Source organism: Oncorhynchus mykiss, chromosome 23, assembly GCF_013265735.2.
Source record: "Oncorhynchus mykiss isolate Arlee chromosome 23, USDA_OmykA_1.1, whole genome shotgun sequence".
NCBI classification, from domain to species: domain Eukaryota; kingdom Metazoa; phylum Chordata; class Actinopteri; order Salmoniformes; family Salmonidae; genus Oncorhynchus; species Oncorhynchus mykiss.
In genome coordinates, this window is record NC_048587.1 from 3,788,583 (window position 1) to 3,812,791 (window position 24,209).

The following is a 24,209-nucleotide window of genomic DNA, read 5'->3' on the forward strand; positions in this document are numbered from 1 at the left end:
CCCCCCCCCCCCCCAACTAATCACTGATAACCTAGTGGTATTCCACTAAAGGTTACGCTGACTGTCTCACACTGAAACAAAATACTCTGTTTATGGAGGGAGGTCCAGTCCTCTATATCATGGATGCCTGTGACAAGCACAAGCTCCAGCTATACACAGAACCGTTTAGATAGAGAATCTCCATTAGAAGTACCACAGCCCCATTCTGCCGACCTCATCTCCATTAGAAGTACCACAGCCCCATTCTGCCGACCTCATCTCCATTAGAAGTACTACTGCCCCATTCTGCTGACCTCATCTCCATTAGAAGTACCACAGCCCCATTCTGCCGACCTCATCTCCATTAGAAGTACTACAGCCCCATTCTGCTGACCTCATCTCCATTAGAAGTACCACAGCCCCATTCTGCTGACCTCATCTCCATTAGAAGTACCACAGCCCCATTCTGCTGACCTCATCTCCATTAGAAGTACCACAGCCCCATGCTGCTGACCTCATCTCCATTAGAAGTACCACAGCCCCATTCTGCTGACCTCATCTCCATTAGAAGTACTACAGCCCCATGCTGCTGACAGGGTTCAGCCATGTTTTGTTTTTAGTGATTAAGTCAGCCATACAACTTTTTTGGTAATAATTCACGAACGCAGAGCTTGTGCTGAAATGATCATTAAACCCATCTCACACAGGGGGCAGTTCTCTGGGGGTAACCAGAGACCCTCTCCCCTATGACCCACTTCCAGGGAACAAACCTGGGTTCAAATACTAATCAAAATTATTTGAAATACTGTGTAGGTGCTTGGTTGAGCTTGCCTGGCTGAATGGAACCAATTAATTAGTTTTAGAAGTGCAAACCCTTCCCACCTGCCACTCCAGGAAGACGAGAGCAAACATTTCACATTTGAAAGATGTTGAGTAGTGTTTGAACCCAGGTCTGCTTCCAGTGAGCCACAGCCCTGGTATGGCATCCCTTTTGAAGAGCTCACAGCACCGCTGGGAAGGTGCCCAGATACACTCCAAATGGCATCCTAATCCCTATATAGTGCACTATCACTATATAGAGAATAGGGCGCCATTTGGTACAAAATCCTAGCCCCCCCCCCCCCCCCCCCCCCCCCCCCCCTTGCACATGGCTCCATGCTGAGGTTATAAATATAGACTTCTCAGAGTTGTGGAGGAAGCCTGTTACCTACGTAAACCAACCAGCTGGCCAGCCACATGGCGAGAAGGAGCGTAAGAGAGACCCCAGTACCCATGCTGTATGGGAAGGAGAGAATGAACCCCCACACAAACTCATGCCCCAGTGTTCCTATTTTTACTCACCCTGTCTCGTCTTTCCAAGAACAACTTTTGTGTTGAAACTAGACTTGCCGTTTCTTGTAGTGGCTGCAGCTCGATCCCCTCTTTCGTCCGATATAAAGTTTGCGCCTATTCCATAACACGGGGCTTTGTGAGCGCAGTCTTTTTCTACACACGAGAGGATCCGGAAAATAAAATCTTCACGAAATGATCTATAAAACCCCAACCGTTTCCGTAACAAACTAATATGAACAACGTGACCCAACATGGTTCTACTGGTTTTATTTCCCAGAGTTTTCTTCTCTCTCAGAGATATAGGACAGACACTTCAACCTGATTATACATTTTATGACTTGTCTGTTTTGCCCATGTACAAATGTGCTATTCATTGCGTTTCTATTGGCTATAGCAATGTTTCATAAAATGATTTTAAAAATATATTCATCCTAAAATTCCAAATCAAAATGGCTAAATGATCCACCTTAAAACAATTCCATATGTTCCTTTAGTAGATATTGAGATTTAAGGGCTTAGACCTTGACTAGACTAGTTAAATAAAAGAGAGGTTTTAATAATATGCGTTACCCTTCTTATCAACAGCCCATATTCTCCCTTTGTCTCTAATTTTCTTTCTCTGAGGGCAAGACGGACCGAATGAACAGCACAAACAATAGTCAAAAAAAATGCCATGCAATCTAGGTGAGGTAGGTGTCCTTGGTGGGGTCAGTGGGGTAAAGTGGATTCGACAGGAGGCAGAAACTGTTCTGTTGTCAATGTGAAAGACAATGCTGCCATCTAATGGACAATAATGGCATTTTAATAATAACCAGTGTACAGAACTTATTACCACGAACAATTAACTGACGGCCTACCGCGGCCAAACCCAGACGACGCTGGGTCAATTGTGCGCTGCCCTATGGGACTCCCAAATCACGGTCGGTTGTGATACAGCTTGGAAATGGAACCAGGGTCTGTAGTGACGCCGCTAGCACTAAGATGCAGTTCTTCAGACCGCTGCATCACTCTGGGAACCCACTATAATGCCCTGTGGACAGAACTTACCACGAACAAAGAATAACTGATTGATTTTCTTCTGTGATATAATGACATCTAATGGAGAGAGATGACACTCATGCAAGACACAAAGTTGCTCGGGCAGATAAATGGTGGGAATGTAACTTTAATTTCTGACTGCCTCGTCCACCCATGTCCTCTTAGTCCCAGTAGTGTGCGATACGGCCAACACAGACAGATATAGAAACAACGGGCATTTCATTAAACCATCATCTACCTACTGCTCACCACTCCTATTACTCACCACAAGGTAGCTTCTATGTTAAAGTATATTATATTCTATGGCGTACAGGTTTAGACCTAGGTGACCTATTGCATTGTAATATAGAGTTAATGGGAGGTAGGAGGAGATGTGATCGATACAAAGTCACCTGAGTCAGGCTGACGGACTGGGCTGGGTTCTAGACTGGGTTCTAAGTGGGCTAGAAAGGCCTACGGCAAAACCAGGCCTCCTGAACTAAAGACGACCAATGCAGGACCAGGGCCTGTATTTATCAAGTGTCTCAGAGGAGGAGGGCTGATTTAGGATCAGGTCTCCCCTGTCCATTCAGTATATTCTAAGAGGACAAACTGATCCTAGATCAGCACTCCTACTCTTAGGCTCTTTATGAATACAGGCACAAATATTTAACAGGGGCACATTGGAGCAAGATGGGGTTGAGAGGGTTAGCTGCTGCCAGGTTGCCAGTACCCATTTGGGTCAGTTTGCTCCACTGATTTCCTCCCTCTTCCTCCTCTGCTCTCTTCCTCCTCCTCTCCCTTTTCCTTCCTCCTCTTGTCATCCTCCTTCCCTCCTCCTCTTCTCCCTCTTGTCGTCCTCCTTCCCTCCTCCTCTTCTCCCTCTTGTCTTCCTCCTTCCCTCCTCCTCTTGTCTTCCTCTTTCCAATATCTATGTGGTTCGAGCTTGGCTGAAACGTGGCTTCACTCTAAAAGAAGACAAGAAAGGGGGGACAACTAATTCAGAAAAGGGGGAGACAGAGGAGGGTAGGGGGAGACAGAGGAGGGTAGGGGGAGACAGAGGAGGGTAGGGGGAGACAGAGGAGGGTAGGGGGAGACAGAGGAGGGTAGGGGGAGACACTGTGTGTGTAAGTACGTACCTGAGGGTTTTCTCAGGGCCACTCTGTCGTCCCCTGGCCTGGGAGGAGGACTTGAACTGGGCCTCTAGCCTGGAGTAGATCCCTGCTGCACGCTGGAACAACCACACATTATACAACCACACATTATACAACCACAACCACACATTATACAACCACACATTATACAACCACACATTACACAACCACACATTATACAACCACACATTATACAACCACACATTATACAACCACAACCACACATTATACAACCACACATTATACAACCACACATTATACAACCACAACCACACATTATACAACCACACATTATACAACCACAACCACACATTATACAACCACACATTATACAACCACACATATACAACCACACATTACACAACCACACATTATACAACCACAACCACACATTATACAACCACACATTATACAACCACAACCACACATTATACAACCACACATTATACAACCACACATATACAACCACACATTACACAACCACACATTATACAACCACAACCACACATTATACAACCACAACCACACATTATACAACCACACATTATACAACCACAACCACACATTATACAACCACAACAGGGGGGGGGGGGGGGGTACACCAGTGACAACCACACTATACACATGTAAATGAAGTTTCAACTTTCTAGTGTTTTATCCCCTACTAAAAATAAAGTTGTAATCGACTCAGTAAAACACACGTCTTTAGTGTCCTTGGACTTCCTCTGTTCCTGATCTCCGAACCTAATCTTAGTCAGATGACCAATGATCTCCACCATACGCCGCTGGTCTGGGGGGAGGGGGGAGAGAGGGAGGGAGGGAGGGAGGGAGAGAGAGAGAGAGAGAGAGAGAGAGAGGGAGGGAGAGAGAGAGAGAGAGGGGGGAGGGAGAGAGAGAGAAGGGGGGGGAGAGAACAATTAGAATGCACACAACTATCGGAACACACACAAAGTTCACTGAGGCCTGTGTTACCTTCCTCTCTTTGGGCGTCTTGGTTGTAGCGAATGGAGCGAGAGCTGTCCCATTTACTCTTCTGGGCACTCACTCTGGAAACACAAACCATTTCAGAGATACAGTGGTGAAATGGATGAAGAAGCATGTAGTTGATGAAGTTGAGCTCACCTGAATGGAGTGTTGTCCCTCGAAGGAGTCTGTAAACAACCAACAGATTTTGGAAAAGTAAGAAAATTGCAATTATTTAAGTCTCAGATAAACGAGTGAAGTACACTCACTTTCTCCACTGCTTTCTCTTTGCGATGGAAATTGGGTGAGGACATCTGCCTCTTCAAAGGTTTGCTCAACTTCTTGGCCTTCTTAGCAGCTAACGATGAACACATAGAAAACCCATATGTGGTTAGAACCATAAGCAGTGTACACATACATTCATGATTCACTTACAACTGATAGTTCACAGCTGCAGACAGATGTCCACAAACCCAATGCACTTTCAAAATGAGCAGCCCCATGTACCAATACGACACTGCCACCTGCTGGCTATAGTGGGGTACTCCCACCTTCATTTAGATTGATTTATTTCAATAAACACAGTGGGGATTCATCATGACACACAGTGTGGTCTTATGACATCGGGAGAATCTCGATTTGTGTCCTTGCATCCTTGCCTCCTTCTCAAAAACCCATTAGATGAGGTCAGAGGTCCCTCCCCTCTGACCTTCTCATCCAATTGGATTTCAGAAGGTGAGGAGAGAGGACACAATTTATATATATCCCCCGTTTCAAAGCCTCTTTGCTAATTGGCATTTAATAGGATCCCCATTAGGCGCTGCCACAGTATCAGCTACTCTTCCTGGGGTCCACGAGACATGACATAATACAGATCATTATTAGAGGACTGAACTACATTTAAAACATCACACATAGCCTACATATCAGTAGATACACACCATATCTAGGTCTAATACATAGTACTGTGCAATTACAATACAAGATATATGAAATGTCTGTGTCTCTTCACAGGCCCCTTTGTGATGTAAGGTGTTCTTTATCTGGTTTTATTGCTAGCTAGAGTTACCTGGGTTACCAGAGAGTTCCATGTAGTCATGGCTCTATTTAATACTGTGTGTTTCCCAGCCTCTGTCCTGGACCTGGGTACTGTGAAGAGATCTCTGCCAACTGCTTGAACAGACAGTTCTGTTGTACCTTCAACACCTCGCACAAAGACCAATAGCGATGCAGTCAAACTCTCCTCTACTTTGAGCCAGGAGAGATTGTCAGTAACATGCATGCCAATTGCCCTCCGTGAACATTGATGTGCTATACTTGCTGTTTTGTTCTGGACCAACTGTAATTGACCTATGTCCTTCACCACACATGACCACACAGCTGGGCAGTAGTCCAGGTGCCACAAAACTGGGGCCTGTCTGGTCGACTGAGATGTCAAGAAGGCAGAGCAACGCCCTATCACGGACAGACCTCTTCCCATTTTAGCAACCAGTGAGTCTATTGTTTTGATGACAGCTTGCTATGTAGAGTGGCACCCAGCAGTTTAGTCTCCTTAACTTGCTAAATCGACACATTATTCATTAATAAATCTAAATGAGGTTTAGCGTTGAGAGAGTGATTTGTCCCAAAAACACTGCTTTACATATGTTTTGATTTTTTATCACCAGCCTATTGCTAGTTACCCGTTCTAAAACTAACTGTAGCTCTATGTTAATGGTGTCAGTTATTTATTTTACCGTTGCAGCCGACGGGTATACGGTTGAGTCGTCAGCGTACATAGACACACAGGCTTTATTCAAAATCAGTGGAAGGTCATTAGTAAAAATGGAAAACAATAATGTCCCTAGTCGGCTGCCCTGCGGAACACCACGGTCAACTGAATTTGCATGAGAGAGGCTTCCATTAACGAAAACTCTGTTCTATTCGATAGGCAACTCTCAATCCATAATAAGGCAGAGGATGCAAATCCATTACACCTACGTTTTTTTTTCAGCAATAGGTTACGATCAATGACATCAAAAGCTGCACTGAAGTCGAACAGAGCAGCTCCCACAATCTTCTTACTATCAATTTATTTCAGCCAAGCATCAGTCATTTGTGTCAGTGCCAAGCATGTTGAGTACCCTTCCCTATAAGCATGCTGAAAGTCTGTTGTTAATTCATTTTCTGTAAAATTTCTTTGTATTTGGTCAGACAATTTTTTCCAAAAGTTTGCTAAGCACTTCTAAACAGACTGATTGATCGGCTGGTTGAACCATTAAAAGGGTACTGCTATTCTTGGGTAGCTGAATGACCTTTGCCCCCCTCTCCATGTCTGAGGGCACACCGTCTTCTAGACTTAAATTGAAGATGTGGCCAACAGGAGTCACAATGTATTCCACTACAAATCTTAGCAATTTACCATCCAGGTAGTCGGTACCAGGTCGTTTGTCCTTATTTATAGATTAGCAACCATTTTGTTCACCTTTTCCACACCCACTTTGTGGAACTGAAAACTACAGTGCTTGTCTTTGGTCCGTTATGCGTGAATATGAAGGCTCAGCATTTGTTATTTGCAAGTCATGTCTAAGTTTGCTAATCTCGTCAACAACAAAGTGATTAAAGTGGTTGGTAATATTAAAGTGGTTGGTAATATTAAAGTGGTTGGTAATATTAAAGTGGTTGGTAATATTAAAGTGGTTGGTCATATTAAAGTGGTTGGTAATATTAAAGTGGTTGGTAATATTAAAGTGGTTGGTAATATTAAAGTGGTTGGTAATATTAAAGTGGTTGGTAATATTAAAGTGGTTGGTCATATTAAAGTGGTTGGTAATATTAAAGTGGTTGGTAATATTAAAGTGGTTGGTAATACTAAAGTGGTTGGTAATACTAAAGTGGTTGGTAATATTAAAGTGGTTGGTCATATTAAAGTGGTTGGTAATATTAAAGTGGTTGGTAATATTAAAGTGGTTGGTAATATTAAAGTGGTTGGTAATATTAAAGTGGTTGGTAATATTAAAGTGGTTGGTAATATTAAAGTGGTTGGTAATATTAAAGTGGTTGGTCATATTAAAGTGGTTGGTAATATTAAAGTGGTTGGTAATATTAAAGTGGCTGGTAATATTAAAGTGGCTGGTAATATTAAAGTGGTTGGTAATATTAAAGTGGTTGGTAATATTAAAGTGGTTGGTAATATTAAAGTGGTTGGTCATATTAAAGTGGTTGGTAATATTAAAGTGGTTGGTAATATTAAAGTGGTTGGTAATATTAAAGTGGTTGGTAATATTAAAGTGGTTGGTAATATTAAAGTGGTTGGTAATATTAAAGTGGTTGGTAATATTAAAGTGGCTGGTAATATTAAAGTGGTTGGTAATATTAAAGTGGTTGGTAATATTAAAGTGGTTGGTAATATTAAAGTGGTTGGTCATATTAAAGTGGTTGGTAATATTAAAGTGGTTGGTAATATTAAAGTGGTTGGTAATATTAAAGTGGTTGGTAATATTAAAGTGGTTGGTAATATTAAAGTGGTTGGTAATATTAAAGGGTTTTGTTATGAACAAGTCCTCTGCCTCAATGACAGATGAGTTTACTTTTTTTTGCCAAGAATTTCATTAAATGTACTTGTTTATTTTTTCATAGTATAGTTTCTTCTTTTTGTTTAGTTATGTGATTTCTATGTTTACCAATCTGCTGTGTTGTCAGACGTATTTGCTATTTCCTTTGCCTCATCCCTCTCAGCCATTACAGTTTTTCCAATTAGAGTATAAACCAATTAGAGAGCCTAATTACTCTACCTTGTTTCTTGCTGGCCTCCTCTTCATCCCCCACCTCATCCTCAGTGACCTCTGACCCCGTGGTATACTCCTCATCCTCAGACAGCAGCGTCTGCTGCCTCTGACACAGGGCAAAGGAGGGCATATCAGGGTTTAGATAGCCTGGTCCCAGATCTGTTTGGTGTCTAGACTAACACCATTGATCATTAACTAAGCATGAGGAGTTGGCATGACAGCACAAACAGACTGACCCTCAGGCTTCTGGTGGTACAAAGGTATACTATGTCACTACTGTGATATGTTACGTCATATATACACACAAACACAAGTAAACAGACACGGGCACTGCAGCACAGTTACATTTGGAAACAGTAAACGTTGATCTTACCAGTTGCCGGCTCCAGTTTTTCAACAGGGAAAACTGCAAAGCAATAGGTTGAGTTAGACTATAGTCTATTTGAAATAGGTTGAGTTAGACTATAGTCTATTTGAAATAGGTTGAGTTAGACTATAGTCTATTTGATATAGGTTGAGTTAGACTATAGTCTATTTGAAATAGGTTGAGTTAGACTATAGTCTATTTGATATAGGTTGAGTTAGACTATAGTCTATTTGATATAGGATGAGTTAGACTATAGTCTATTTGATATAGGATGAGTTAGACTATAGGCATATCTATGACTCCACAAATCAAGCGCAGGTCGACGTTTATTGTCATCAATCTTGCCCTGGAGGCAGAACTGAGTGATTTCTGAAGATGGGCCAGCTGTAAAGTCAAAATTGGCTATATCGTAAAAATTCTTTAAAACAAAAAATTTGCTTTTTGGTCTTCATTTAAAGTTTGTTTGATTATATGCATTAGGGTTAGCAGTGTGGTTAGGTTTAAAAATCAGATGTTCTGTAGTAATGTAGCTAGTAGACAGATGTGTAGCCAGATAGGACTATCAATGAGGTCTGGTTGTCATTGTAAATAAACAAGTTTGAGCAAACACACTAAAGTTTCTTAAAACATATCATTCTAGTTGCAAGTATGAATTTGATCTCAATTGACTTGCCTGGATAAATAGATAACTAGTTGTAAACTCACGGTGGTGCCCTCTACTCTCTGAAGTCCCAGAAGCCCCGGCTCTACCAGGATGTCACAGTCCAGTACCCGCTCCCCTCTCTCTGACCCACTGGAGGGGGAGTCTACAGGCCTGGCACACAGATACACAGAGAGAGAACCGGGGAGTATCACTAAAACGCAAAACCTACCATAAGATACAAAAATACACACACTGTCTCTTACCCTGTCTCTGGTAGGGGTGTGTTGGGTACACACACTGTCTCTTACCCTGTCTCTGGTAGGGGTGTGTTGGGTACACACACTGTCTCTTACCCTGTCTCTGGTAGGGGTGTGTTGGGTACACACACTGTCTCTTACCCGGTCTCTGGTAGGGGCGTGTCGGGTACACACACCGTCTCTTACCCTGTCTCTGGTAGGGGTGTGTTGGGTACACACACTGTCTCTTACCCTGTCTCTGGTAGGGGTGTGTTGGGTACACACACTGTCTCTTACCCTGTCTCTGGTAGGGGTGTGTTGGGTACACACACCGTCTCTTACCCTGTCTCTGGTAGGGGCGTGTTGGGTACACACACTGTCTCTTACCCTGTCTCTGGTAGGGGTGTGTTGGGTACACACACTGTCTCTTACCCTGTCTCTGGTAGGGGTGTGTTGGGTACACACACTGTCTCTTACCCTGTCTCTGGTAGGGGCGTGTTGGGTACACACACTGTCTCTTACCCTGTCTCTGGTAGGGGCGTGTTGGGTACACACACCGTCTCTTACCCTGTCTCTGGTAGGGGCGTGTTGGGTACACACACTGTCTCTTACCCTGTCTCTGGTAGGGGCGTGTTGGGTACACACACCGTCTCTTACCCTGTCTCTGGTAGGGGCGTGTTGGGTACACACACCGTCTCTTACCCTGTCTCTGGTAGGGGCGTGTTGGGTACACACACTATCTCTTACCCTGTCTCTGGTAGGGGTGTGTTGGGTACACACACTGTCTCTTACCCTGTCTCTGGTAGGGGTGTGTTGGGTACACACACTGTCTCTTACCCTGTCTCTGGTAGGGGTGTGTTGGGTACACACACTGTCTCTTACCCTGTCTCTGGTAGGGGTGTGTTGGGTACACACACTGTCTCTTACCCTGTCTCTGGTAGGGGCGTGTTGGGTACACACACTGTCTCTTACCCTGTCTCTGGTAGGGGTGTGTTGGGTACACACACTGTCTCTTACCCTGTCTCTGGTAGGGGCGTGTTGGGTACACACACTGTCTCTTACCCTGTCTCTGGTAGGGGTGTGTTGGGTACACACACTGTCTCTTACCCTGTCTCTGGTAGGGGCGTGTTGGGTACACACACTGTCTCTTACCCTGTCTCTGGTAGGGGTGTGTTGGGTACACACACTGTCTCTTACCCTGTCTCTGGTAGGGGCGTGTTGGGTACACACACTGTCTCTCTGTGTAGTAGCAGGTCGTTGAGCAGTCTGGTCTGGGCTGAGTTTACCTGGTGGTCACCAGTACAGTCTCCACTGTCTGACACATTCACTATGTGGTCCCGCATCTTACAGCCCTGAGACAGACAGACAGACAGACAGACAGACAGACAGACAGACAGACACCGTTTTGACAAGATTCAAGTGTGAAATGTGTAAAATATGTATTGTGTGAAATGCAAACTATTCAAAGCATGGTCACCTCACAACTCCAAGTGAGTGTGTTCCTACCTTGGGTATGTCGTGGGGTCAGTGTGTGAGTGTATTCCTACCTTGGGCATGCTGGTGGGGTCAGTGTGTGAGTGTGTTCCTACCTTGGGCATGCTGGTGGGGTCAGTGTGTGAGTGTGTTCCTACCTTGGGAATGCCGGTGGGGTCAGTGTATTCCTACCTTGGGCATGCTGGTGGGGTCAGTGTGTGAGTGTGTTCCTACCTTGGGCATGCTGGTGGGGTCAGTGTATTCCTACCTTGGGAATGCCGGTGGGGTCAGTGTATTCCTACCTTGGGCATGCTGGTGGGGTCAGTGTATTCCTACCTTGGGCATGCTGTGGGGTCAGTGTGTGAGTGTGTTCCTACCTTGGGAATGCCGGTGGGGTCAGTGTGTGAGTGTGTTCCTACCTTGGGTATGTTGTGGGGTCAGTGGGTGTGTGTGTGGTCCTACCTTGGGAATGCCGGTGGGGTCAGTGTGTGAGTGTGTTCCTACCTTGGGTATGTTGTGGGGTCAGTGTGTGTGTGTGTGGTCCTACCTTGGGAATGCCGGTGGGGTCAGTGTGGTCCTACCTTGGGCATGCCGGTGGGGTCAGTGTGGTCCTACCTTGGGCATGCCGGTGGGGTCAAAGCGTAGCGTCCTCTGGTTGCAGCAGGGGTAGATGCCCGTCCCGTGCCAGCCCTGCTCTGTCCCCATGCCTGGGTACAACACAACCTCTGGGTGATACCGACAGTGGGACAGCTCCACACACACAAACACCTGGAGACACACACACACACACGGTCTTGTTCTGGATGCATTACACAATGCCTGGAGTATGCATGCATACACTCAAACAGCCCCTCCCCCTCCCCCTACCTGTTGGCAGTGGGAGCAGGTGAGGTGGTTGATGGTTCCCCAGATCCTCCAGTAGACCAGCACCCAGGACTTCAGCTCCTCATACAGTCCTGTCATGTAATCATGGACCTCCCATCTCTTCTGCCTACAGACCAGAGGTAGTGATAGATCATGGACCTCCCATCTCTTCTGCCTACAGACCAGAGGTAGTGATAGATCCCATCTCTTCTGCCTACAGACCAGAGGTAGTGATAGATCATGGACCTGCCATCTCTTCTGCCTACAGACCAGAGGTAGTGATAGATCATGGACCTCCCATCTCTTCTGCCTACAGACCAGAGGTAGTGATAGATCATGGACCTCCCATCTCTTCTGCCTACAGACCAGAGGTAGTGATAGATCATGGACCTCCCATCTCTTCTGCCTACAGACCAGAGGTAGTGATAGATCATGGACCTCCCATCTCTTCTGCCTACAGACCAGAGGTAGTGATAGATCATGGACCTCCCATCTCTTCTGCCTACAGACCAGAGGTAGTGATAGATCATGGACCTCCCATCTCTTCTGCCTACAGACCAGAGGTAGTGATAGATCATGGACCTCCCATCTCTTCTGCCTACAGACCAGAGGTAGTGATAGATCATGGACCTCCCATCTCTTCTGCCTACAGACCAGAGGTAGTGATAGATCATGGACCTCCCATCTCTTCTGCCTACAGACCAGAGGTAGTGATAGATCATGGACCTCCCATCTCTTCTGCCTACAGACCAGAGGTAGTGATAGATCATGGACCTCCCATCTCTTCTGCCTACAGACCAGAGGTAGTGATAGATCATGGACCTCCCATCTCTTCTGCCTACAGACCAGAGGTAGTGATAGATCCCATCTCTTCTGCATACAGACCAGAGGTAGTGATAGAAATGACTCCTTTATTCTGTACATGTTTCTGGAACCACAAAACAATGTTGTCCAGCCTGGTCCTTGGAACCAACTCAGTGTCCACCCTGAGACTGGAAGGTCAGGAGTTCTGCTTGTCACTCTGCATTAAGGAGATAAATTGGGGGTAAGGCCCTGTGATAGACCAGTGTCCTGTCCAGGGGTGTACTGAGGTGATAGACTAGTGTCCTGTCCAGGGGGTGTTCTGAGGTGATAGACTAGTGTCCTGTCCAGGGGGTGTACTGAGGTGATAGACTAGTGTCCTGTCCAGGGGGTGTACTGAGGTGATAGACTAGTGTCCTGTCCAGGGGGTGTACTGAGGTGATAGACTAGTGTCCTGTCCAGGGGGTGTACTGAGGTGATAGACTAGTGTCCTGTCCAGGGGGTGTTCTGAGGTGATAGACTAGTGTCCTGTCCAGGGGGTGTACTAAGGTGATAGACCAGTGTCCTGTCCAGGGGGTGTAACAGCAGAGGGAGCACCCCCCGATCCACATCGACGGGACAGCAGTGGAGGAGGTGGAACGGTTCAAGTTCCTCGGCGTACACATCACAGACAAACTTAAAATGGTCCACCCACACAGACAGTGCAGTGAGGCTGAAGAAATTAGGTTTGTCACCTAAAACCCTTGAGAGCATCCTGTTGGGCTGTATCACCGCCTGGTACGGCAACTGCCTCGCCCACAACCACAGGGCTCTCCAGAGGGTTCCCACAACCACAGGGCTCTCCAGAGGGTTCCCACAACCACAGGGCTCTCCAGAGGGTGGTGAGGTCTGCACAACGCATCACCGGGGGAAAACTACCTGCCCTCCAGGACACCTACAGCACCCGATGTTACAGGAAGGCCATAAAGATCATCAAGGACAACAACCACCCGAGCCACTGCCTGTTCACCCCGCTATCATCCAGAAGGCGAGGTCAGTACAGGTGCATCAAAGCTGGGACCGAGAGACTGAAAAACAGCTTCTATCTCAAGGCCATCAGACTGTTAAACAGCCATCACTAACACAGAGAGGCTGCTACCTACATACAGACTTTAAATCATTGGCCACTTTAATAAATAGATCACTAGTCACTTGAATAATGCCACTTTTGTAATGTTTACATATCTTGCATTACTGATCTCATATGTATATACTGTATTTTATACTATCTATTCTATGACGCTCTGTCATAGATGTGTGTATTAGGTAGTTGGTGGGGAATTGTTAGTTTACTTGTTAGATTTGTGTTTATTAGGTAGTTGTTGTGGAATTGTTAGATTACTTGTTGGATTTGTGTTTATTAGGTAGTTGTTGTGGAATTGTTAGATTACTTGTTAGATTTGTGTGTATTAGGTAGTTGTTGTGGAATTGTTAGATTACTTGTTAGATTTGTGTTTATTAGGTAGTTGTTGTGGAATTGTTAGATTACTTGTTAGATTTGTGTTTATTAGGTAGTTGTTGTGGAATTGTTAGATTACTTGTTAGATTTGTGTGTATTAGGTAGTTGTTGTGGAATTGTTAGATTACTTGTTAGATATTACTGCACAGTCGGAACTAGAAGCACATTTGCATTAACATCTGCTAACCATGTGTATGTGACCAATAACATCTGTTAACCATGTGTATGTGACCAATAACATCTGCTAACCCTGTGTATGTGACCAATAACATCTGCTAACCATGTGTATGTGACCAATAACATCTGTTAACCATGTGTATGTGACCAATAACATCTGCTAACCCTGTGTATGTGACCAATAACATCTGCTAACCCTGTGTATGTGACCAATAACATCTGCTAACCCTGTGTATGTGACCAATAACATCTGCTAACCATGTGTATGTGACCAATAACATCTGCTAACCATGTGTATGTGACCAATAACATCTGTTAACCATGTGTATGTGACCAATAACATCTGCTAACCATGTGTATGTGACCAATAACATCTGCTAACCCTGTGTATGTGACCAATAACATCTGCTAACCATGTGTCTGTGACCAATAACATCTACTAACCCTGTGTATGTGACCAATAACATCTACTAACCCTGTGTATGTGACCAATAACATCTACTAACCCTGTGTATGTGACCAATAACATCTGCTAACCCTCTGTATGTGACCAATAACATCTGCTAATCGTGTGTATGTGACCAATAACATCTGCTAATCGTGTGTATGTGACCAATAACATCTACTAACCCTGTGTATGTGACCAATAACATCTGCTAACCCTCTGTATGTGACCAATAACATCTGCTAACCATGTGTATGTAACCAATAACATCTACTAACCCTGTGTATGTGACCAATAACATCTGCTAACCCTCTGTATGTGACCAATAACATCTGCTAATCGTGTGTATGTGACCAATAACATCTGCTAACCCTGTGTATGTGACCAATAACATCTGCTAACCCTGTATATGTGACCAATAACATCTACTAACCCTGTGTATGTGACCAATAACATCTGCTAACCCTGTGTATGTGACCAATAACATCTGCTAATCGTGTGTATGTGACCAATAACATCTGCTAACCCTGTGTATGTGACCAATAACATCTGCTAACCCTGTGTATGTGACCAATAACATCTGCTAACCCTGTGTATGTGACCAATAACATCTGCTAACCCTGTGTATGTGACCAATAACATCTGCTAACCCTGTGTATGTGACCAATAACATCTGCTAACCCTGTGTATGTGACCAATAACATCTGCTAATCGTGTGTATGTGACAAATAACATCTGCTAACCCTGTGTATGTGACCAATAACATCTGCTAACCCTGTGTATGTGACCAATAACATCTGCTAACCCTGTGTATGTGACCAATAACATCTGCTAACCATGTGTATGTGACCAATAACATCTGCTAACCCTGTGTATGTGACCAATAACATCTGCTAACCCTGTGTATGTGACCAATAACATCTGCTAACCATGTGTATGTGACCAATAACATCTGCTAACCATGTGTATGTGACCAATAACATCTGCTAACCATGTGTATGTGACCAATAACATCTGCTAACCATGTGTATGTGACCAATAACATCTGCTAACCATGTGTATGTGACCAATAACATCTGTTAACCATGTGTATGTGACCAATAACATCTGCTAACCCTGTGTATGTGACCAATAACATCTGCTAACCATGTGTATGTGACCAATAACATCTGTTAACCATGTGTATGTGACCAATAACATCTGCTAACCCTGTGTATGTGACCAATAACATCTGCTAACCCTGTGTATGTGACCAATAACATCTGCTAACCCTGTGTATGTGACCAATAACATCTGCTAACCATGTGTATGTGACCAATAACATCTGCTAACCATGTGTATGTGACCAATAACATCTGCTAACCATGTGTATGTGACCAATAACATCTGTTAACCATGTGTATGTGACCAATAACATCTGCTAACCCTGTGTATGTGACCAATAACATCTGCTAACCATGTGTATGTGACCAATAACATCTGTTAACCATGTGTATGTGACCAATAACATCTGCTAACCCTGTGTATGTGACCAATAACATCTGCTAACCCTGTGTATGTGACCAATAACATCTGCTAACCCTGTGTATGTGACCAATAACATCTGCTAACCATGTGTATGTGACCAATAACATCTGCTAACCCTGTATATGTGACCAATAACATCTACTAACCCTGTGTATGTGACCAATAACATCTGCTAACCCTGTGTATGTGACCAATAACATCTGCTAATCGTGTGTATGTGACCAATAACATCTGCTAACCCTGTGTATGTGACCAATAACATCTGCTAACCCTGTGTATGTGACCAATAACATCTGCTAACCCTGTGTATGTGACCAATAACATCTGCTAACCCTGTGTATGTGACCAATAACATCTGCTAACCCTGTGTATGTGACCAATAACATCTGCTAATCGTGTGTATGTGACCAATAACATCTGCTAATCGTGTGTATGTGACCAATAACATCTACTAACCCTGTGTATGTGACCAATAACATCTGCTAACCCTCTGTATGTGACCAATAACATCTGCTAACCATGTGTATGTAACCAATAACATCTACTAACCCTGTGTATGTGACCAATAACATCTGCTAACCCTCTGTATGTGACCAATAACATCTGCTAATCGTGTGTATGTGACCAATAACATCTGCTAACCCTGTGTATGTGACCAATAACATCTGCTAACCCTGTATATGTGACCAATAACATCTACTAACCCTGTGTATGTGACCAATAACATCTGCTAACCCTGTGTATGTGACCAATAACATCTGCTAATCGTGTGTATGTGACCAATAACATCTGCTAACCCTGTGTATGTGACCAATAACATCTGCTAACCCTGTGTATGTGACCAATAACATCTGCTAACCCTGTGTATGTGACCAATAACATCTGCTAACCCTGTGTATGTGACCAATAACATCTGCTAACCCTGTGTATGTGACCAATAACATCTGCTAACCCTGTGTATGTGACCAATAACATCTGCTAATCGTGTGTATGTGACAAATAACATCTGCTAACCCTGTGTATGTGACCAATAACATCTGCTAACCCTGTGTATGTGACCAATAACATCTGCTAACCCTGTGTATGTGACCAATAACATCTGCTAACCATGTGTATGTGACCAATAACATCTGCTAACCCTGTGTATGTGACCAATAACATCTGCTAACCCTGTGTATGTGACCAATAACATCTGCTAACCATGTGTATGTGACCAATAACATCTGCTAACCATGTGTATGTGACCAATAACATCTGCTAACCATGTGTATGTGACCAATAACATCTGCTAACCATGTGTATGTGACCAATAACATCTGCTAACCATGTGTATGTGACCAATAACATCTGTTAACCATGTGTATGTGACCAATAACATCTGCTAACCCTGTGTATGTGACCAATAACATCTGCTAACCATGTGTATGTGACCAATAACATCTGTTAACCATGTGTATGTGACCAATAACATCTGCTAACCCTGTGTATGTGACCAATAACATCTGCTAACCCTGTGTATGTGACCAATAACATCTGCTAACCCTGTGTATGTGACCAATAACATCTGCTAACCATGTGTATGTGACCAATAACATCTGCTAACCATGTGTATGTGACCAATAACATCTGCTAACCATGTGTATGTGACCAATAACATCTGTTAACCATGTGTATGTGACCAATAACATCTGCTAACCCTGTGTATGTGACCAATAACATCTGCTAACCATGTGTATGTGACCAATAACATCTGTTAACCATGTGTATGTGACCAATAACATCTGCTAACCCTGTGTATGTGACCAATAACATCTGCTAACCCTGTGTATGTGACCAATAACATCTGCTAACCCTGTGTATGTGACCAATAACATCTGCTAACCATGTGTATGTGACCAATAACATCTGCTAACCATGTGTATGTGACCAATAACATCTGTTAACCATGTGTATGTGACCAATAACATCTGCTAACCATGTGTATGTGACCAATAACATCTGCTAACCCTGTGTATGTGACCAATAACATCTGCTAACCATGTGTCTGTGACCAATAACATCTACTAACCCTGTGTATGTGACCAATAACATCTACTAACCCTGTGTATGTGACCAATAACATCTACTAACCCTGTGTATGTGACCAATAACATCTGCTAACCCTCTGTATGTGACCAATAACATCTGCTAATCGTGTGTATGTGACCAATAACATCTGCTAATCGTGTGTATGTGACCAATAACATCTACTAACCCTGTGTATGTGACCAATAACATCTGCTAACCCTCTGTATGTGACCAATAACATCTGCTAACCATGTGTATGTAACCAATAACATCTACTAACCCTGTGTATGTGACCAATAACATCTGCTAACCCTCTGTATGTGACCAATAACATCTGCTAATCGTGTGTATGTGACCAATAACATCTGCTAACCCTGTGTATGTGACCAATAACATCTGCTAACCCTGTATATGTGACCAATAACATCTACTAACCCTGTGTATGTGACCAATAACATCTGCTAACCCTGTGTATGTGACCAATAACATCTGCTAATCGTGTGTATGTGACCAATAACATCTGCTAACCCTGTGTATGTGACCAATAACATCTGCTAACCCTGTGTATGTGACCAATAACATCTGCTAACCCTGTGTATGTGACCAATAACATCTGCTAATCGTGTGTATGTGACCAATAACATCTGCTAACCCTGTGTATGTGACCAATAACATCTGCTAACCCTGTGTATGTGACCAATAACATCTACTAATCGTGTGTATGTGACCAATAACATCTGCTAATCCTGTGTATGTGACCAATAACATCTGCTAATCGTGTGTATGTGACCAATAACATCTGCTAACCCTGTGTATGTGACCAATAACATCTGCTAATCGTGTGTATGTGACCAATAAGATGTGATTTTACACCACGCTGTCTCGCTACAGAAACAGGAGATTACTGGTCTTACTGGGTCTTGGAGACGGGTATTCTGGTTTACTGTGCTTCGTTGCTAAATACACTACCTGGGATATACTTTGAAATGATATGGTAAATTGTAGCTATAATACATTTACCAAATAATGACATGGTTTCTTTAGCATTTATCACTATAAACATCTGTAGGATAACAGTGAAGATGTCTCTTGATAGAGAATAAATAATTATTATATGCCATAGAGTGGCAGGGTGGCCTAGTGGTTAGAGTGTAGGGACGGCAGGGTGGCCTAGTGGTTAGAGTGTAGGGACGGCAGGGTAGCCTAGCGGTTAGAGTGTAGGGACGGCAGGGTGGCCTAGCGGTTAGAGTGTAGGGACGGCAGGGTGGCCTAGCGGTTAGAGTGTAGGGACGGCAGGGTGGCCTAGCGGTTAGAGTGTAGGGACGGCAGGGTGGCCTAGCGGTTAGAGTGTAGGGACGGCAGGGTGGCCTAGCGGTTAGAGTGTAGGGACGGCAGGGTGGCCTAGCGGTTAGAGTGTAGGGACGGCAGGGTGGCCTAGCGGTTAGAGTGTAGGGACGGCAGGGTGGCCTAGTGGTTAGAATGTAGGGACGGCAGGGTGGCCTGCCGTTGGACTAGTAACCGGAAGGTTGCAAGTTCAAATCCCCCGAGCTGACAAGGTACAAATCTGTCGTTCTGCCCCTGAACAAGGCAGTTAACCCACTGTTCCTAGGCTGTCATTGAAAATAAGAATTTGTTCTTAACTGACTTGCCTAGTTAAATAAAGGTAAAAAAATAAATACAGCATCAGTTTTTATCCAAAGCGACAACCGTAAATCACAGTCCACAGACGCTGAGAGGTGTTGGTCCCATGGTGACATGGCTACGCAGCGAGGAGACCATCATCCGCGGGGACACGCACCTCCCCAAAAATCTCAACCAACAACTTTCCAGTACACGTCCTCTATTCAATGGAATGTGTTGACAGTTGGAGAAATTGCTTGAGCTGCGCTGAGAACTCAAAAAGCATGAAAGACAACGGTCCAATATTCTAGAACACTGCTGTGTTACTGTGGTACTCTGATAGACCCTTTACAGTCATGCACGCTTACATTTGACCTATGGGTGGTCACAGAGGGAATCGAACCCACAACCAAGGTGTAAACTGGGTGGTACAGGACCTGCTGTGAGTGTAGGTGATGTCTCCTCGAGGGTTGATGTTGATCTTCCCTGGGATGCAGGAGATCTTCCGCTCTGTGTCCTTGGTCAGCAGTTTCAGGCACAGACCACACCTGGGAAAGACAAGTTGCAGTTCGGTGGTCAGGCGAGGTTAACATGAGGTCATGAAACAGGTAAGGCTCTACCTACACTAGGCCAGTAAGAAGCGCTCATTTTTCGTTTTGTGATGCAAAATGTTTTCTGTTGTGTGTCCAAATGAAATAAGACCAATGACAGACAGACCGATGCGCATCCCAGAGCTGCCACACACCTGTACAGAGTTGATGCGTTGCCTGGGGAGTCCCGGTTCTTATAGTCAGGATCGAAGAGACTCTCAATTTTCTTCTGGAATAACTTACTGAGGAAAGGGAGAAAAGAAAGGTGTTGGCTGAAGCAGAATGATCCGTCTCCCAGGACAACATCACTAGGTCTTACCTTTTGAACTTGTCTTTTCTGTCCGTGATGTCGTCTGCCTCGTTGTGGCTGAACAGGTCAGACATGTCCGCTGCCAGGTTACTGTTGATGCAGTTCATGTTGCAGGGTGTGGCCACGATGGCACTCATGTGCTTGTGACAGTACTGGATGCACTCCTCCACCTATGAGAGGTCAACATGTGACTGAATGCACTCCTCTACCTATGAGAGGTCAACATGTGACTGAATGCACTCCTCCACCTATGAGAGGTCAACATGTGGCTGAATGCACTCCTCCACCTATGAGAGGTCAACATGTGACTGAATGCACTCCTCTACCTATGAGAGGTCAACATGTGACTGAATGCACTCCTCCACCTATGAGAGGTCAACATGTGACTGAATGCACTCCTCCACCTATGAGAGGTCAACATGTGACTGAATGCACTCCTCTACCTATGAGAGGTCAACATGTGACTGAATGCACTCCTCCACCTATGAGAGGTCAACATGTGACTGAATGCACTCCTCTACCTATGAGAGGTTAACATGTGACTGAATGCACTCCTCCACCTATGAGAGGTCAACATGTGACTGAATGCACTCCTCCACCTATGAGAGGTCAACATGTGACTGAATACACTCCTCCACCTATGAGAGGTCAACATGTGACTGAATGCACTCCTCCACCTATGAGAGGTCAACATGTGACTGAATACACTCCTCCATCTATGAGAGGTCAACATGTGACTGAATACACTCCTCCACCTATGAGAGGTCAACATGTGACTGAATACACTCCTCCACCTATGAGAGGTCAACATGTGACTGAATACACTCCTCCACCTATGAGAGGTCAACATGTGACTGAATACACTCCTCCACCTATGAGAGGTCAACATGTGACTGAATACACTCCTCCATCTATGAGAGGTCAACATGTGACTGAATACACTCCTCCATCTATGAGAGGTCAACATGTGACTGAACGCACTCCTCCACCTATGAGAGGTCAACATGTGACTGAATGCACTCCTCTACCTATGAGAGGTCAACATGTGACTGAATACACTCCTCCACCTATGAGAGGTCAACATGTGGCTGAATGCACTCTACCTATGAGAGGTCAACATGTGACAGTACAGTATACAGCTGAAAGACAGGTTGACATAAATAGGTCATTGAGTTTGTTCAATGCCTTGGAAGTCCTGTGTCACTTGCAATAAAAGTAACATGTTACACTTCTAAAAACAATTGTAACGGTAACCATGCAACAGGAAGTGAAGCGTTCCAAAGGCCCTTCGTTTTCTGTAACCATGCAACAGGAAGTGAAGCGTTCCAAAGGCCCTTCGTTTTCTGTAACCATGCAACAGGAAGTGAAGCGTTCCAAAGGCCCTTCGTTTTCTGTAACCATGCAACAGGAAGTGAAGCGTTCCAAAGGCCCTTCGTTTTCTGTAACCATGCAACAGGAAGTGAAGCGTTCCAAAGGCCCTTCGTTTTCTGTAACCATGCAACAGGAAGTGAAGCGTTCCAAAGGCCCTTCGTTTTCTGTAACCATGCAACAGGAAGTGAAGCGTTCCAAAGGCCCTTCGTTTTCTGTAACCATGCAACAGGAAGTGAAGCGTTCCAAATGCCCTTCATTTTCTGTAACCATGCAACAGGAAGTGAAGCGTTCCAAAGGCCCTTCATTTTCTGTAACCATGCAACAGGAAGTGAAGCGTTCCAAAGGCCCTTCGTTTTCTGTAACCATGCAACAGGAAGTGAAGCGTTCCAAAGGCCCTTCGTTTTCTGTAACCATGCAACAGGAAGTGAAGCGTTCCAAAGGCCCTTCGTTTTCTGTAACCATGCAACAGGAAGTGAAGCGTTCCAAAGGCCCTTCATTTTCTGTAACCATGCAACAGGAAGTGAAGCATTCCAAAGGCCCTTCGTTTGCTGTAACTATGCAACAGGAAGTGAAGCATTCCAAAGGCCCTTCGTTTCAGACTAAAGTGAAGAGAGAAGCCTATTTGCATAATTAGCTGATTGGTTTTCTGTTTTGTTCGCGAGTGCCATTTTATTCAACGACCAACAAGAGCTTGCTGGTTCATTTACTGTAGCAGAGAGGAAGAGGCGAAGCCAGAGGTTTCACTCCTCGCCAAAAATCAGTCCAACATATTTTATTTTGTTGTAAAAGGTTCCCAATAGCCTTTTCCCCAACCTCAGTTCAACCACTTTGCGTTCGTTCTTCAACTACAACAGAAAACCAGGGGCCCCCGAAACGTACGGTACATTGGAACTGCCATAGCAACCCCAGCTCCCGCCATTACAACACTTACTAACGTGTCCATCTTCAAGAACTCGGAGGAGATGAGGATTGAGATCACATTGCTGGGCTCTGTAACCACACAACCAACAAACACCACGTAACACACCAATGTTAACACACAACCAACAAACAACACATACTGACCAAACACACTGCCAGGCCAACCAAACAAGCACACCGCTATTAGTGAGGACACATCACTGTGGTCTCCATGGTTATCATTTGCCACGCCCAGGTAAGTGATGGTATGGTACTGTACAGGCATCAGTGTATGTAGCTATGATGCGAGAGCAGATATTCAACTCTTTACCGAGCTTGGGTTTGTCATGGCTGCCATCGGCGGCCATTTTGTGCCTCTTGACGTAGTTCATGAGCCAGTCGAAGATCTGCACGTCACAGTGCACAGAGATGTCCACCTCCTCCCAGCGCTGGGTGTCAACAGAGAGGTACTCGGCAAAGTAACGCATCTCGTTGATCAGAAGGTCACGGGGACACATGAAGTCCTGCTTCAGGTTCTTAGCCTCGTCACACACGTGGATCACCATATTGGGCCTGCGTGGGGAGAGAGATACAGGCAGGCAGTCACACACGTGGATCACCATATTGGGCCTGCGTGGGGAGAGAGATACAGGCAGGCAGCCTCGTCACACACGTGGATCACCATATTGGGCCTGCGTGGGGAGAGAGATACAGGCAGGCAGTCACACACGTGGATCACCATATTGGGCCTGCGTGGGGAGAGAGATACAGGCAGGCAGCCTCGTCACACACGTGGATCACCATATTGGGCCTGCGTGGGGAGAGAGATACAGGCAGGCAGCCTCGTCACACACGTGGATCACCATATTGGGCCTGCGTGGGGAGAGAGATACAGGCAGGCAGCCTCGTCACACACGTGGATCACCATATTGGGCCTGCGTGGGGAGAGAGATACAGGCAGGCAGACAGACACACACGTGGATCACCATATTGGGCCTGCGTGGGGAGAGAGATACAGGCAGGCAGACAGGCAGGCAGACACACACAGAGACACAGAGAGGAATAACTCTTGATTTTTGTATTTAGAGTACATTTGAGTATTTGTTAG

The 24,209-nt window shown here is 44.8% G+C and overlaps 1 protein-coding gene across 5 annotated transcripts in view; it reads right to left on the bottom strand.

Annotated features, from left to right (window-relative positions):
* Positions 1-2,456: 2,456 nt before the first annotated feature.
* LOC118943842 (uncharacterized protein KIAA1841-like) overlaps positions 2,457-24,209 on the bottom strand; it is a 29,664-nt gene continuing 7,911 nt past the window's right edge. For 2 of the 5 annotated variants that reach the window (XM_036959953.1, XM_036959952.1), the window contains exons 5-21: positions 23,433-23,674; positions 23,133-23,191; positions 20,840-21,000; positions 20,676-20,762; positions 20,368-20,478; positions 11,799-12,633; positions 11,547-11,699; positions 10,656-10,810; positions 9,285-9,393; positions 8,586-8,618; positions 8,219-8,318; positions 4,715-4,803; positions 4,605-4,633; positions 4,455-4,528; positions 4,184-4,272; positions 3,468-3,559; positions 2,457-3,296 (exon numbers count right to left, since the gene is read on the bottom strand). In XM_036959953.1, the coding sequence (XP_036815848.1) occupies positions 3,260-3,296; positions 3,468-3,559; positions 4,184-4,272; positions 4,455-4,528; positions 4,605-4,633; positions 4,715-4,803; positions 8,219-8,318; positions 8,586-8,618; positions 9,285-9,393; positions 10,656-10,810; positions 11,547-11,699; positions 11,799-12,633; positions 20,368-20,478; positions 20,676-20,762; positions 20,840-21,000; positions 23,133-23,191; positions 23,433-23,674 (2,455 nt within the window). In that variant the 3' untranslated portion in view covers positions 2,457-3,259. Of the gene's footprint in view, positions 3,297-3,467; positions 3,560-4,183; positions 4,273-4,454; positions 4,529-4,604; positions 4,634-4,714; positions 4,804-8,218; positions 8,319-8,585; positions 8,619-9,284; positions 9,394-10,655; positions 10,811-11,512; positions 11,700-11,798; positions 12,634-20,367; positions 20,479-20,675; positions 20,763-20,839; positions 21,001-23,132; positions 23,192-23,432; positions 23,675-24,209 lie in introns of those variants that run through there. The other 3 variants (XM_036959955.1, XM_036959954.1, XM_036959956.1) reach the window with 3 other exon arrangements.